Source organism: Armigeres subalbatus, chromosome 2 (assembly GCF_024139115.2).
Source record: "Armigeres subalbatus isolate Guangzhou_Male chromosome 2, GZ_Asu_2, whole genome shotgun sequence".
NCBI classification, from domain to species: Eukaryota; Metazoa; Arthropoda; class Insecta; order Diptera; family Culicidae; genus Armigeres; species Armigeres subalbatus.
The window spans coordinates 218,448,315-218,461,155 of NC_085140.1; the positions used below are offsets into that span (position 1 = coordinate 218,448,315).

General features: G+C 39.0%; 1 protein-coding gene across 1 annotated transcript in view; it reads right to left on the reverse strand.

Moving 5' to 3' along the window:
• Positions 1-1,073: 1,073 nt before the first annotated feature.
• Positions 1,074-12,841, reverse strand: part of LOC134209550 (lachesin-like) — a 56,795-nt gene continuing 45,027 nt past the window's right edge. Inside the window, exons 4-6 of the mRNA XM_062685537.1 lie at positions 2,364-2,540; positions 1,587-1,700; positions 1,074-1,520 (exon numbers count right to left, since the gene is read on the reverse strand). Coding sequence (XP_062541521.1) covers positions 1,396-1,520; positions 1,587-1,700; positions 2,364-2,540 — 416 coding nt within the window. The 3' untranslated portion in view covers positions 1,074-1,395. The remainder of the gene's footprint in view (positions 1,521-1,586; positions 1,701-2,363; positions 2,541-12,841) is intronic.

The following is a 12,841-nucleotide window of genomic DNA, read 5'->3' on the forward strand; positions in this document are numbered from 1 at the left end:
GTTGAGCTTATACAACACGGCAGAGTACGGTGGCTGGAAAAGTTGTTCGTATGACGGAAGAACGTCAAGCGAAGATAATATTTAGTAGAGAACTCGGAAGAAGCTGCAAGATTCGTGGTACGGCCCGTACATGATTGCTTTTTGCAGTTGAAGAGGACCTGAGGGCGCTCAACGTTCAGGGCGACTGGAAGCGATTAGATACTTCATTCGGCGTAGGTTCATCGAAGAGCTGTAGCTGTAGCCATCAAGTACCAAGTATCTAAGATTGAATACCAAATCATACCGCGTGGTAACTAGCGTCATGAAGAACACATCATCTACTAGCTAACAAAGCATTTTTCTAGATGTTGGTGGAGTAGCAAAAAAAAAACCCTAAGGTACGTCTCATCCAAGGTTGGAATTAATTAGAAGCATAAGGAAAAAAACACCAGTTTAATTAACTTGGTCTGAATTACAGTTTAAGCAATTCGTACAATACTGAGTGACGTAGTCACTGTAATATTCTGGATGTTTTTAAAATTATCAAATGTGTATAGTGTGCTGAATAAATATTAGGCTGCAAGACGGCAACGTCGCGGAGGAGAATGTGATGCAAATAAGAAGAAGAAGAAATTTGAAAGGAATAAATGTGATTAAATTATTGGAATTATTACTTCGTTAACGCTTTGCTTCCTCTTCTTATTGGCATTATATCCTCACACTGGGACAGAGCCGCCTCGCAGCTTAGTGTTCATTAAGCACTTCCACAGTTATTAACTGCGAGGTTTCTAAGCCAAGTTTACCATTTTTGCATTCGTATATCATGAGGCTAACACGATGATACTTTAATGCCCAGGGAAGTCGAGACGATTTCCAATCCGAAAATTGCCTAGACCGACACCGGGAATCGAACCCAGCCACCCTCAGCATGGTCTTGCTTTGTAGCCGCGCGTCTTACCGCACGGCTAAGGAGAGCCCCCGCTTTGCTACTTAACATATAATGACATACATCTTTTTTTTATCAGAGCTGTATTTACCGAGAATATAAAAGCAGTTTCTGGGGAAGTGATATCTGATGCAGTGAAACTCCTTCCCTTATATAAAACATGTATACAACAAAATAACACTCACGAAACGTAGTAAAACCTCCAAAAACACTTTGACAACAAAGTCACGATTCACAATTCAACTTTTCTGATCATCGTTGAAAACTGGAAAACGAAAGCTCTATTCTCGTCACCATTATTATTCCAATGATGCCAAATGAACCAAAAGTTGTCCTTTCAATACCCAAATGAATAGCTGAAAAAACTTTTTCCTCACAATTCCCCAAACTTTATCCCTAACTACAACCGATTGATGGTGAAAGCATGATTTCTCTGAATTTTGCAAATAAACCAGGCTGGGAATAACTTTTCAATGGAGCATCGTTTTATAGACCAGAATGGCTATGGTGAGCAACAGTCCGAATAATCGTTCATCTCGGTAAGGGATTGCGGAAGAGCTACGGTGCTCGTGATACATTGCGGCTGGATGGTCACCTGAAACGACAGATAATTTTTTTATGCATTTAGCTATTTGAATTATTTTATTTGAATTATTTTCACCTTTGAATATATGTACAACTACGCTGGCTGGTTGTGAATTACTGGGGACGCATGTGTAATTCCCAGAATGCTCTTTGCCAGCATGGCTGATAGTCAACTCCGAATAGTGAAAATCTGTAAAAAAATGGAAAATAACTCAGCGGAAAATAGTTCATTTTGATAGTAAATATAACAAGTGATTCGTCTTAAACAAATCAAAGTTTAAAACTTTGTGACTCCAATGAAGTAAAAATGATTTTTAAGAATACTCGTTTTTGTAATACCTTGCCTTCGCATTGTTCATATCAAAGTCATCCATAGCTACAAAAAACAACAAAAGCCCTCACAGGAAACATAAAATGTCAGCTATGATTCGAGTATTTACGCATAATTTATCAGGACATTGTTCATTGCACACCGAACCGGTGGGTACCCGAGTATGAATGATATGGTAGAGCAGTCACTATTTTCGCTTTTGTAAATCCAGTGATAAAGCTGCATGCCCGACAAAGCTTAAAATATGTAGTGGAGAATGTAAAAAGTCAATCAACATTCATGATAATTATTCTCAAAAGACCTTCAATTGTTATTGCTCGAGGCAAATATGTGTTCCCTTGTCGGTATAGGTATTCGAAATACACCAAAGAACCCAAATCAAAACGATCGAATTAGGCACCATAATAGCATAAACTAATGGTTATGGCAAGGGTAAAATTGAGGCTAATGAAAGAATTAGGAATTGATCGCCACTGAAAGGCACACATTGGGCGTGTGGAATAGCTATGTTAGCATACGAACCTGCCTCTGTCGACACATTGATGCCCCTCTCGACATCATAGTTTATCATCCGATTATTGTGGTACCAAAATATGAACGCAGATGCTTCGGTGCTCTGTACTACGCGACATATCAATTTAAGCGTTGAATCAGGTGTCAAGTACTTCACTTGCGGTCCAACTATTTCGGCTCGTGCTTCTGAAAAGGCATATAGAAATAAAAAAAAGGGTACGGGAAATGATTATTAAGTACAACAATGAATATAAAGGAGTTGGATTCGTTCCGCATCCTTCGGTGTTCGCACTGACTCAATTGCTAAGGAAGGAAGGCATTTGGACTAGACGACATTTTCCGTGCCAGAAGGGCCCTTCCGTGGTGTGCCATTATTATTCTGTTAGCAGAGATTGCTTTCAAAGTCAATCGCATAATGAACTCTGTGTTATAATAGACGATACCCTTACATAGGTGTACGGAGAGATGATACAAGGATGAAACTTCATGTAGGTGTCATTTAATTCAGTTCGACAATTGGAGAGCATTCTGTATGCTTTAATGATGTGGTTTTAAGATTAAAACGTAATGACGAAATCAGTGTATAATACTGCAACTATTGATTTTTGGTGCATGTCGTCTGTATGCTTATACGAATAGACTGAGCTCGATTAATATTTATTATTAATATTTACCTTGTTTAATTATAGAAAAAGGAAACTACCCAAATTTGGTGTAATTTTGGCGATATTCTCATCAGTAAACTCAAATTTTGGCTATTTGATTTTAATTTACCTTTATAAGATCGTTTAATGTACGTATTTGATTATTTACTATATGCATTAAAGGGGAAGGGTCGTTTGGCCGAAACCCATTCAAGGAAATGGTCATTTGGCCGAACGGGTCATTATGCCGAAGGGGTATTATGCCGAACGGGTCAATAGGCCGAAAGAGTCATTTGGCCGAAAGGGTCATTTGACCGAAAATGTCGTTTGGCCGAAAATGTCATTAGGCCGAAAGGGTCATTTGGCCGAATAGGACGTTTGGCCGAATAAGACATTTGACCGAATAGGTAATTTGGCCGAATAGAAAAATGGGAAATTAGGAGTGAGAAGAAAGACGTCTCAATTCTCATTCCACATTTCTCACTTCTCACTGTAAAAAGTTAGAAGCGTGAAGTGAGTAGTGAGACGTCTCACTACCAACTTCGCACTTCTCACTTTTCACAGTGAGACGTCTCTCAGCCAAATGACTCTTTCGACCAATTGACCCTTTAAGCCAAATGACCCTTTCGGTCAAATTACCCTTTCGACCAAATGATTCTTTCGGCCTAATGACCCTTTTGGCCATTTAACTTTTTCGACCAAACGACCCTTTTGGCCAAACAACTTTTTCGGCCAAACGACCCTTTCGGCCAAACAACCCTTTCGGTCAAATGACCCTTACGGCCAAATATCTTTCGGCTTAATGGTCTGTTCAGCCAAATGGCATTCGGCCTAACGGTATTCGGCCAAACGGCTGTTCCCCGCATTAAGACCATTGTCTCGTAAAGCTGGTAGATCACGAGCAATACATTTATTTCAAGTAGTGAGTCGGAAAAGCTTTAAGATATGTGTTGTGACTTTCCTGTTTGTCTTTTTGTTATTTTTGCTGTTGGTATAACCGGCACTCGCAAAGTTCTCAACTTTAAAATCGATTGCACTTAAAAGATAATTTACATTGAGCTACTCGTTTATCAGTTTCGAGTTAGACTACTAGCATGTTGTTGTTTTTGGCACAGGCTGGAATTGAATGATTGTTAGTCAACCGATTTTGACAAAAAAGGATTTCGACCGCGTCGTTATCCACCGGTGTAGCTGAACGAAATGTGGTAAAGCTCGTAAGTTAAGTGGTTAAGTTAAGTTGAGTGTAGAGTTAATCATTCATTATTTATTTATTCAGACTAAGGCCGAAGTGGCCTGTGCGGTATATAAGAGTCTTCTCCATTCGGCTCGGTCCATGGCTACACGTCGCCAACCACGCAGTCTACGGAGGGTCCGCAAGTCATCCTCCACCTGATCGATCCACCTTGCCCGCTGCGCACTTCGCCTTCTTGTGCCCGTCGGATCGTTGTCGAGAACCATTTTCACCGGGTTACTGTCCGACATTCTGGGAACGTGCCCGGCCCACCGCAGTCGTCCGATTTTCGCGGTGTGAACGATGAATGGTTCTCCCAACAGTTGATGCAACTCGTGGTTCATTCGCCTCCTCCACGTACCGTCCGCCATCTGCACCCCACCATAGATGGTACGCAACACTTTCCTTTCGAAAACTCCAAGTGCGCGTTGGTCCTCCACGAGCATCATCCAGGTCTCGTGTCCGTAGAGGACTACCGGTATAATGAGCGTTTTGTAGAGTTAGTCATCGATCCTCAATTAATCGATGGTGGTCCAAATACCTTTACAAAACCTACAGACCTTCCATAGAGAAATCGGCGTGTGAAGTAGGTCATGCATTGCACACCACGGTGCCAGATTGGAATCAAAAGCAAAAGTTCATTTGAACATGGGTGGCTATAGCCAAAATAAAGTAGGCGAAGCCCTGTTAAGATACGTCGGTCTTTGTCCGGAGGGAAACATCACAAGAAGCGAAGCGCGACAATCTGCTTACGCATCTCTCTGTAAAATTGGAGGCCTTCCGTCCAACCGTCAACTACTTCACACCTTTAGTTGGAGCACGCTTGGATACACTCATCAAGCTGCGCTACATGCAAGTTGCTAATTCTCTTCCTGAACAACATTGACAGGTAAGTCGTCATAGTCAGGGTCGAATTTAGTGAGAAGGGGGCCCCGGGGCCAACAGTGTGTGGGGTTCCCAAAATGTATAAAAAAGGTTGGTTTTGGTACATAAGATTTGTGGGGACACCAAACGGCCACGGGCCAGATTTGTTAACATCGCGTGACATCTCTCATAGAAATTGAGAAATCCCAGTACTGGTCTCCATAAATGCATCACAAACTGGATTACTAAGATGCTATCCAACAATGATATATAATGATATGGAAATTAATTAGTTTAACTTCACGTAGAAGTAACACACACAAAATCATTAATTAAAGAAATATAGACAAATCTTAGAGACTCATTGCTCACAGTCAACGCCGTAAAAGGCTGTCCTCAAGGGGAAGTTCTTTCCCCACTTCTGTGGTCTCTAATTGTCAATGGTTTTCTTCGTAAACTTTTAAACCAAGAATTTAAGGTGATCGAATAATATTGTCATTATATCTTTTATCTGGTGTGCAAAAAAACGTTGCCAAAATTTACCTTAAATTAAGTTGAATAAGTTGCAAAAACATGCTACACTTTCCATGACTGTAGCGGGTGGCGCTCCCTTTAAGGCCCTAGATGCTTTACTTAATATTCTTCATCTACATCAATACATTCAGTTGTATGCCATGAGCGATGCTCTAAGGCGTAAAGGGTCCACGAATTTCTTGGATGAATATCTTACTGGACAATTAAGTAGATTCTATTTGAACTATTTTTTTAAGCATTTTTTCCAACCACAGTTTTCGAATACCAAACATGTTTCGTAGTGATTGGGACGCAGAAATAATTAAATTCTGCCCTGCATTTTGAAAATTGTCTATACCGATGGCTTGAATCAAGACAATATGGTCTGTACTGGATTAGCAGGCCCAGGTATTGATCTCTCAGTGCGATGCCGATATCTCGAATAGGGTCTTATGGAACCCTGTGAAATCTGAATTTAACCTCCCAGTCAAGTACTACATTTCATTAGAAATATACCACCTGATTGAAATCAGTACCTACAATGATGATGGTTTTTACTTAAGAGTACATAATCATAATTTTGTTTTCCTGGCCTATATTTTTTTTATTCTTGATTAAAGAGGCTTGCAGCCCTACCCTAGTAACATTTTGGTTTTATACTGGTTTTAGAACACTCTCCTAGATCAAATTATGGTCTTCAAGAGCGTTATAAAACTTAAAATGTTACTTGGGCTAGGCTTGCTCACCTCTGGATTTTAGCATATTTAAAAAGAGGATTCAAAACAGTAGATCAAATCAATGGTCTCAGTAGTATCATGCTCCTTATAGAGATACAAAAATGACCCCCAATTTCAAAGCTGGTGTTTACCCTCCTTGATAAAAGAAGGAAAAAATATTGCGTTTTCGAAATCTCACTGTTATCCCTGTCAAACAATTTCGAATAATTGTTTCATTACTCATTGCTGAGAAAAATTGAATTTTAGGGCACGACAATAAATTTCTCATTCGGAAATGCTTAGATTTATTTTTTCAAAAGGCAAGGCAGTCTTCTAGTACACATCACTGATTACTTACTTTTTCCAACATATACTAAAGCATATAAACCTTGAATACGATCCATGTTCACTGCAAGCATGGCATGCGCCACAATAAACTCTCCGGTAGGTCTAAACAGCGGCGTGGTCGCGACGTTTGGCTCAGTCGTTTAAAACGAAATACAGCCAATAAACTGATTATAGCGCATATAACCTCTAAATTTCGAATACATTCCAGTAGATTTGCTGTGCCCTCCTCGCATCGTAAATCGTGCCTGGCGTGCAGCATGTGCAAAATCGTTATCTAATCTGAACCAAGGTTATTTTTTATTGATCGTAAAGTGAGCTGCTGGAATCAATCTTCAATACTCCGCCAAATCTCGTGCGGCGCCACACAATTTGAAAGCAGTCTAATTGGTTAACATCACGGGGTCCAGAACATATTTTCAGTCCGTAGCATAAACTGCTGACAGTATGTTAACATAAGCGATCGGAGTCCTGTGACGGTTAAAAGCTACCATTCTTGAAATTTGAAACAAACTTTGAAAAGTGAAAAACGTCACCAATATTGATTCTAGAACCGTCCCCAAATGAGTTTTAAAGCATTGAGTAAAGCTACCAATAGGTAGTGTATCTTTGCTGATCGATTTCGCCAGTTTTGTCATTACATGTCATAAAGGCACACTTCTGGTTGTTTTACTTGTCCGGGCATAACAAAATTTGGGTATCCACATGATGAACATGGCTCACAACGACGATTATTGCTATCTGAATAAGAAGTGCCCGATTTGCAGCCCAATCGAAGCTTCAAAGTAGGAAGCATTCATTTTGGCATCGTTTGAAATTATAATGAATGACAACTTTCAAATCAGTAATAAATGGAAGTACTGACTACAAGTCAGATGCAATATACATAGTTAATAATTGTGGGAGAGGCAACTGGAGGCGATAAATAAGCGAAGAAAGGTAATGTATACAGAAATTCCATAGTGGAATGTGAATCCAGCGAATGCAAATCAAATTAGAAAGGTACGTAATTTTGGTAAATACTTATTTGAGTCATATTTCCGACCAGCAGAGAAAAAAAACATTTCAATGAGGAAATGCTACAAAACCACCATTTTGTTTTTGATTTGCCCAACTTGATTATTTTATGTACTTCAAGGTTCATATTGAAATATACTTTTTACAGAATTTCACTTACGGTAACTGTGCCCCTAGTGTAAGTGCCACTAATAATGGAGGAATTGGGGTTTTAATGAGATTTTACATAAGTATACACTTTATGATGGTTTCAGTTGATGCGCCGTGCTATAAATATGCTGAGAAATCCAACTTACCCTAAGATTTCGCTTGAAAAACTATTGAAAACAAACGTTCCTTAATCAAATTGACTCCCTTGTACCTATAGTGGAGCAATTGTGTCGAGTCTAATAAGAATTTAATGGATCACACCACTATGGGAATCAAAATTAATATTTACCACCAGTAAAGAAACTGGGTACCCATTTTTGGTAGCTGTAAATGTTAAATAACATTAATCTTATTTTTGTTAGCAAATTTATAAGTCTATCGATCTATCGAGATACTAAAGCTGTAAATTTCGCATATTTATCGCTTTTTTCAAAACATGTGAATTACTCCACCAATGGTATCGTTACCCTGCTCCTTTCCAGAAACAAATCACGAACACTTTTATGTGCTCTATAGTGGTGTGCCACCTTAATTTGAAGTTCCAGATTAAATGCAAAGCCATTCAAGTTGAAGAACTAACGGGTGGCAACTAAAAAATTGGAATGAAAAGAATGGCTCGGGAAAAAAACTACAAATAAGTACAGTTTAATCTGATATATGTTGTCCTTAGTCTTCAAACTTAGACTAATAAATATTAGCATATAATCCGTGGATCACCGTGCGACGCAGCTTAGTCTGGCTGGTATGACATGGCCGCTGTACGGATCTGCCACATCGATTTTCTGAATGCTGTTTCTGATCCTGCTTATTTTGCTTACCTTTGTATACAATGGAGCTCGGTAGACAAAAAAAAATACAGTTTTCGAAACATTTTCACGCTTAAAATGTTTGACCGTGTACTTTTTCCATGATCTTTGTTTGCTTGAAAAATTTACAATGTTCGCCGCAGTACTTTCGTTTTCGACGGCATGTTGGAGTGAAAGCGTGTGTGCAACAATTCTAAAGAGTCAATCATATAAAGTCATATTTCTATAAAAGCATAATTATTCTGATAGAAAAGTATTGAAGTCATTTATTTTTTTAGTTGCCACTCGTTATAATATCAGAGCTGTTTTCGATGCTAAATTCTGTACATTATGTTTTTAAAAGATTTAATGCAGTGCGTGTTGGCTCTTGTTTCGGACGGCAGAACGATCGCGCGATTTGCCGAAATTTTGTGTTTTGCATTGCGCGGCCGGTAATAAAGTTAATTAGTTCAGTGCGTGTTGGCTCTTGTTTCGGACGGCAGAACGATCGCGCGATTAGCCGAAATTTTGTGTTTTGTTTTGTTTTTCCCTTAGGACGGTTCGTAAGTAAATTGATGAATATATTTTATTACTTTTACAACATATACTGTTATTGACAAACGCTCTATATTGTCGAATAGAGCTCCCTGTTATTCACCTTTCCCACTAACACAAATTTTCCTTCCCGAGACATCTATGAAGGTAGTATGGGTTCCCTGCATCTTCACTAGTAGATGTTGAACTAACATTCCTTCTTTCCTTCCGTGATTGTAAGGACGTGGCCAGGTATACAACTGCTACTGTATAGGAAAAGGTACTAATCCCAAGTACCAATTTGCGACAATATACAGTAGATTGCTCAATTCAAGCTCTGTCTAGTAAGGGAGCGGGTGTCGCGGGAGAGGGTTCTCTTCGTCGACTTCCTCATTTGAATGAAAGTGACAGGCAGGAGTTTCTTTGCAGTTTATCACCTCAGAATGCAAGTTCGCATTGTTTTCTTTCGTTCTGAAGTGATAAACCACAGAGAGATCTGCTTCTTGTCACTTTTGTTTAAGGGAGGGGGTCGACAGGAGAGTCTTCTCTTGCGACATTCGCCCTTATTCCGGATGGAGCTTGAATTGAGCATTGTATAGCCACCCACGATTTGTACAATCACATATGCTATGCTATGCTATGCTATTATGTTTTTAAAAGATTTAATCAGTGGCATATATGAGAATTACTGTATTACCTATACTGCTTGTAACCGCATAGTTGTCCCATCTTTGCTGGGTTTCCTATTCATATGGAACAGTTATGCGATTACAAGCAATATAGGTCCTGTACAGTGTACACACCCCAAGTGCGAGTGCTCGACTTGAAAGATTTCCATCTTGAGTGATGTCTAGCTTCTCTTTTTTCTTAAGGCGCGAATTATGAACCACAGCACAGATTTCACAATTGCACAACATGTGGATGATTTTGTACAAAAAATGTATTGTAGGATATAAACCACTTACACAAAACATGTTAAAATTTAATTAAAAAAAAAAAGAATTAAAAAACTTTGAATGTTCATATACGTGATGTTCCATTCTTGCATTTCCGTTTCTTATTCTATCAGTACCGAAACGCCGGCTTTGACAAATTGACCATGCTAGTAGAAGTGCATCTACTTGAAATCCCTTTGGTCTACAAAAAAAACACAGATAGTCACCTTCACTTGCTATTCCTGCTTGTTTTGGCTTCTCCGCGTAGCAAAGTTACATAATTAGTTGGCAAAAAGGTTCCGTTTGCAATTACGAATCTATTATGAGCACAGCGGAAATAACTACAGAGCTTGGGTCACCGTAGATGAAGCCTTCTCGCGCAAAGTCCTACAACTGCACTAGATGCATTTGTAGTTCTCAAATAAACTGACAGATAAGTTCCACTTATGTGGTAGTTCTAATGCCTATTATAAGTTCTATATTTTTAATAAATCAACCGCTTTGAGCATGCTAATAGCGATACACTAGGAATTAAGTTTATATAATAAGTATGGCAAAAGGCATCTATGGTATAATTTCTCGAACTTAAACACCTACATCAAAAATATATTTATAGCGTTTATAGCGTAGTGACGAACACCATCCTTCATATCTGATACCGAATATTGTGGATTTACTCGATATCAAGATTTACCCAATTACTTTTACGGTTACACAGAGAAAGCGCAATAAATCGAGTTGAACGCCAATGTAAATGTCTTTACAACTTCATTATAATGATTACACATATTTAGTCAAAGAAATGAATTCTTCAATTTACAGCCGCAGAACATCATAAAATAATGTAAATATTTTTTGCTGCTTTTTTTTGTAACAAATATTAAACATTTTATATCTCATGGACAGATAATAAAAATCACCTACTGGAACACGTGCTTATTCTTTTGTCCGCCAGAAATGCAAATGTCAAAAGCACGTGGTCAACAGTTAATAAAAATTTACTTTTTCACTCAGATTGCTGGTTGGAAATTTTTTAACATTTATATTTTCTAGCTCGCGAAAGAACATCCGAAAGCACACCAGGAGACACCCAAATGGTGAAACTTGCAACCAGATAGACCAGCGGTTCTCAACCTGGGGTACATGTACCCCTGGGGGTACCTTCGCTGAACCCAGGGGGTACCTCAGACAAAAATACGTAATGGCGGATGAACTACAATTTTTATCAAAACTTATTGATGAAGTTTTGATAATTTTGTATTTTTTATTTCAAAACTTTGTCTTGTACATAGTATGCATGGCGATCAGTAAACCATGGCCTATTGAATCCTGCCCTCCACAACCGGAAGCCTCATTTCAAGAGGTTCGGATACTTCTTTCAAGAGGCCCGGATGCCTTCTTTTAAGCCTTTTTCTATAAACTTTCTTTTTTCTGCTTCTTTTAAAAGCCTCGGAAGGATCTGTTCAAAGGACTCAGAAAGCATTTTTCAACAGGCTCGAAAGCCTCCTTTAAAAGGGTCGGAAGTCTCCTTTTAAGAGGCTTGGAAGCCTCCTAGAGGTCCGGAAGTCTTCTTTTAAACTTTCTTCTTAATACTTTCTTTTTTCTTTTACCCTTATTTTAAAAGGCTGGGAAGGCTCCTTTCAAGAGGTTCGGAAGCCATCCTTCAAAGAGGCTCGGAATATTTCATTCAGGAGGCCTCATTTTAAGTGGCTCGAAAGCCTTCTTTCAAGAGGCTCAGAAACCTTAAAGTGGTTCGCATCCTTTCATCCAAAAGGCTCGGAATGCTCTCTTGAAAAAGCTCGGAAGGCTTCTTCCAGGACGCTCGGAAGCCTCCTTTCGAGTGGTCCGAAAGCCTTTTTTCAAACAGCTCGAAGCCTTCCTTTAAGAGGCTCGGAATTCTTTTTTCAAAAGGCTTGGAAGAGTCCATTCAAAATACTCCGAAGCCTCCTTTCAAGAGACTAGTTTTAACATGCTTGCCTCATTTTAACATGCTTGGAAGTAGAGGTGTGCGCCGCCGCTGTCAGTTTTTAGCACGCCGCCACCGCCGACACTTTTGCATCGGCGCGCCGCCTTCTTACAATTTGTCACGCCGCTGATCTATAATTTTCTACGCCGATTCAAAAAAGTCCGCAGAATTTTCAGAGGAAATTCCAAAGATTCAGTGGAATTTCCGTAGAATTTTCTGATTGATCTCTACAACATCTCGTTGCAAGTCCAGAGAATGTTTTGAATTGTTTGGAACTTTTTCGAAATGGAATTTTTGAACGAAAAAAAAGTCGTTCGGCAGAAAGCCATTCCGCCAAAAACCACTAGGCTAAAAGTTGTTTGACCGAATTTGTCGTTTGACCGAACAAACCAGGTGGTAGAAGACTAAATATCTAGCCTAAAGTTATTTGGCCGTAAATGTCATTTGGTCGAATAGTTGCTTTGGCTGAAAAAAAAACAAAGTTGACCGAATAGCTCAATTGGCCATGCAAATAAATCCGAAATGGTCGTTTGTCAGAAAGTGCCACTTGGCATAAATGGATATTCAGACGAAAGTGTCGTTCGGCAGAATTAGTCATTTGGGATATTTTCATGACATTAAAGGAAAAAATCTTTCTAATTTCGTCTGAAAAATCTGACCAACTTCCCCAGCTAATTGTTGAAGATTTTCTAGAGTATATTCATTTGAAAATTATTTTCAGATTTTACACTAGAACTACTTTGAAGTTTCGATAATTCTTTGGAATTACCCAGGGAAAGTCTTTCGA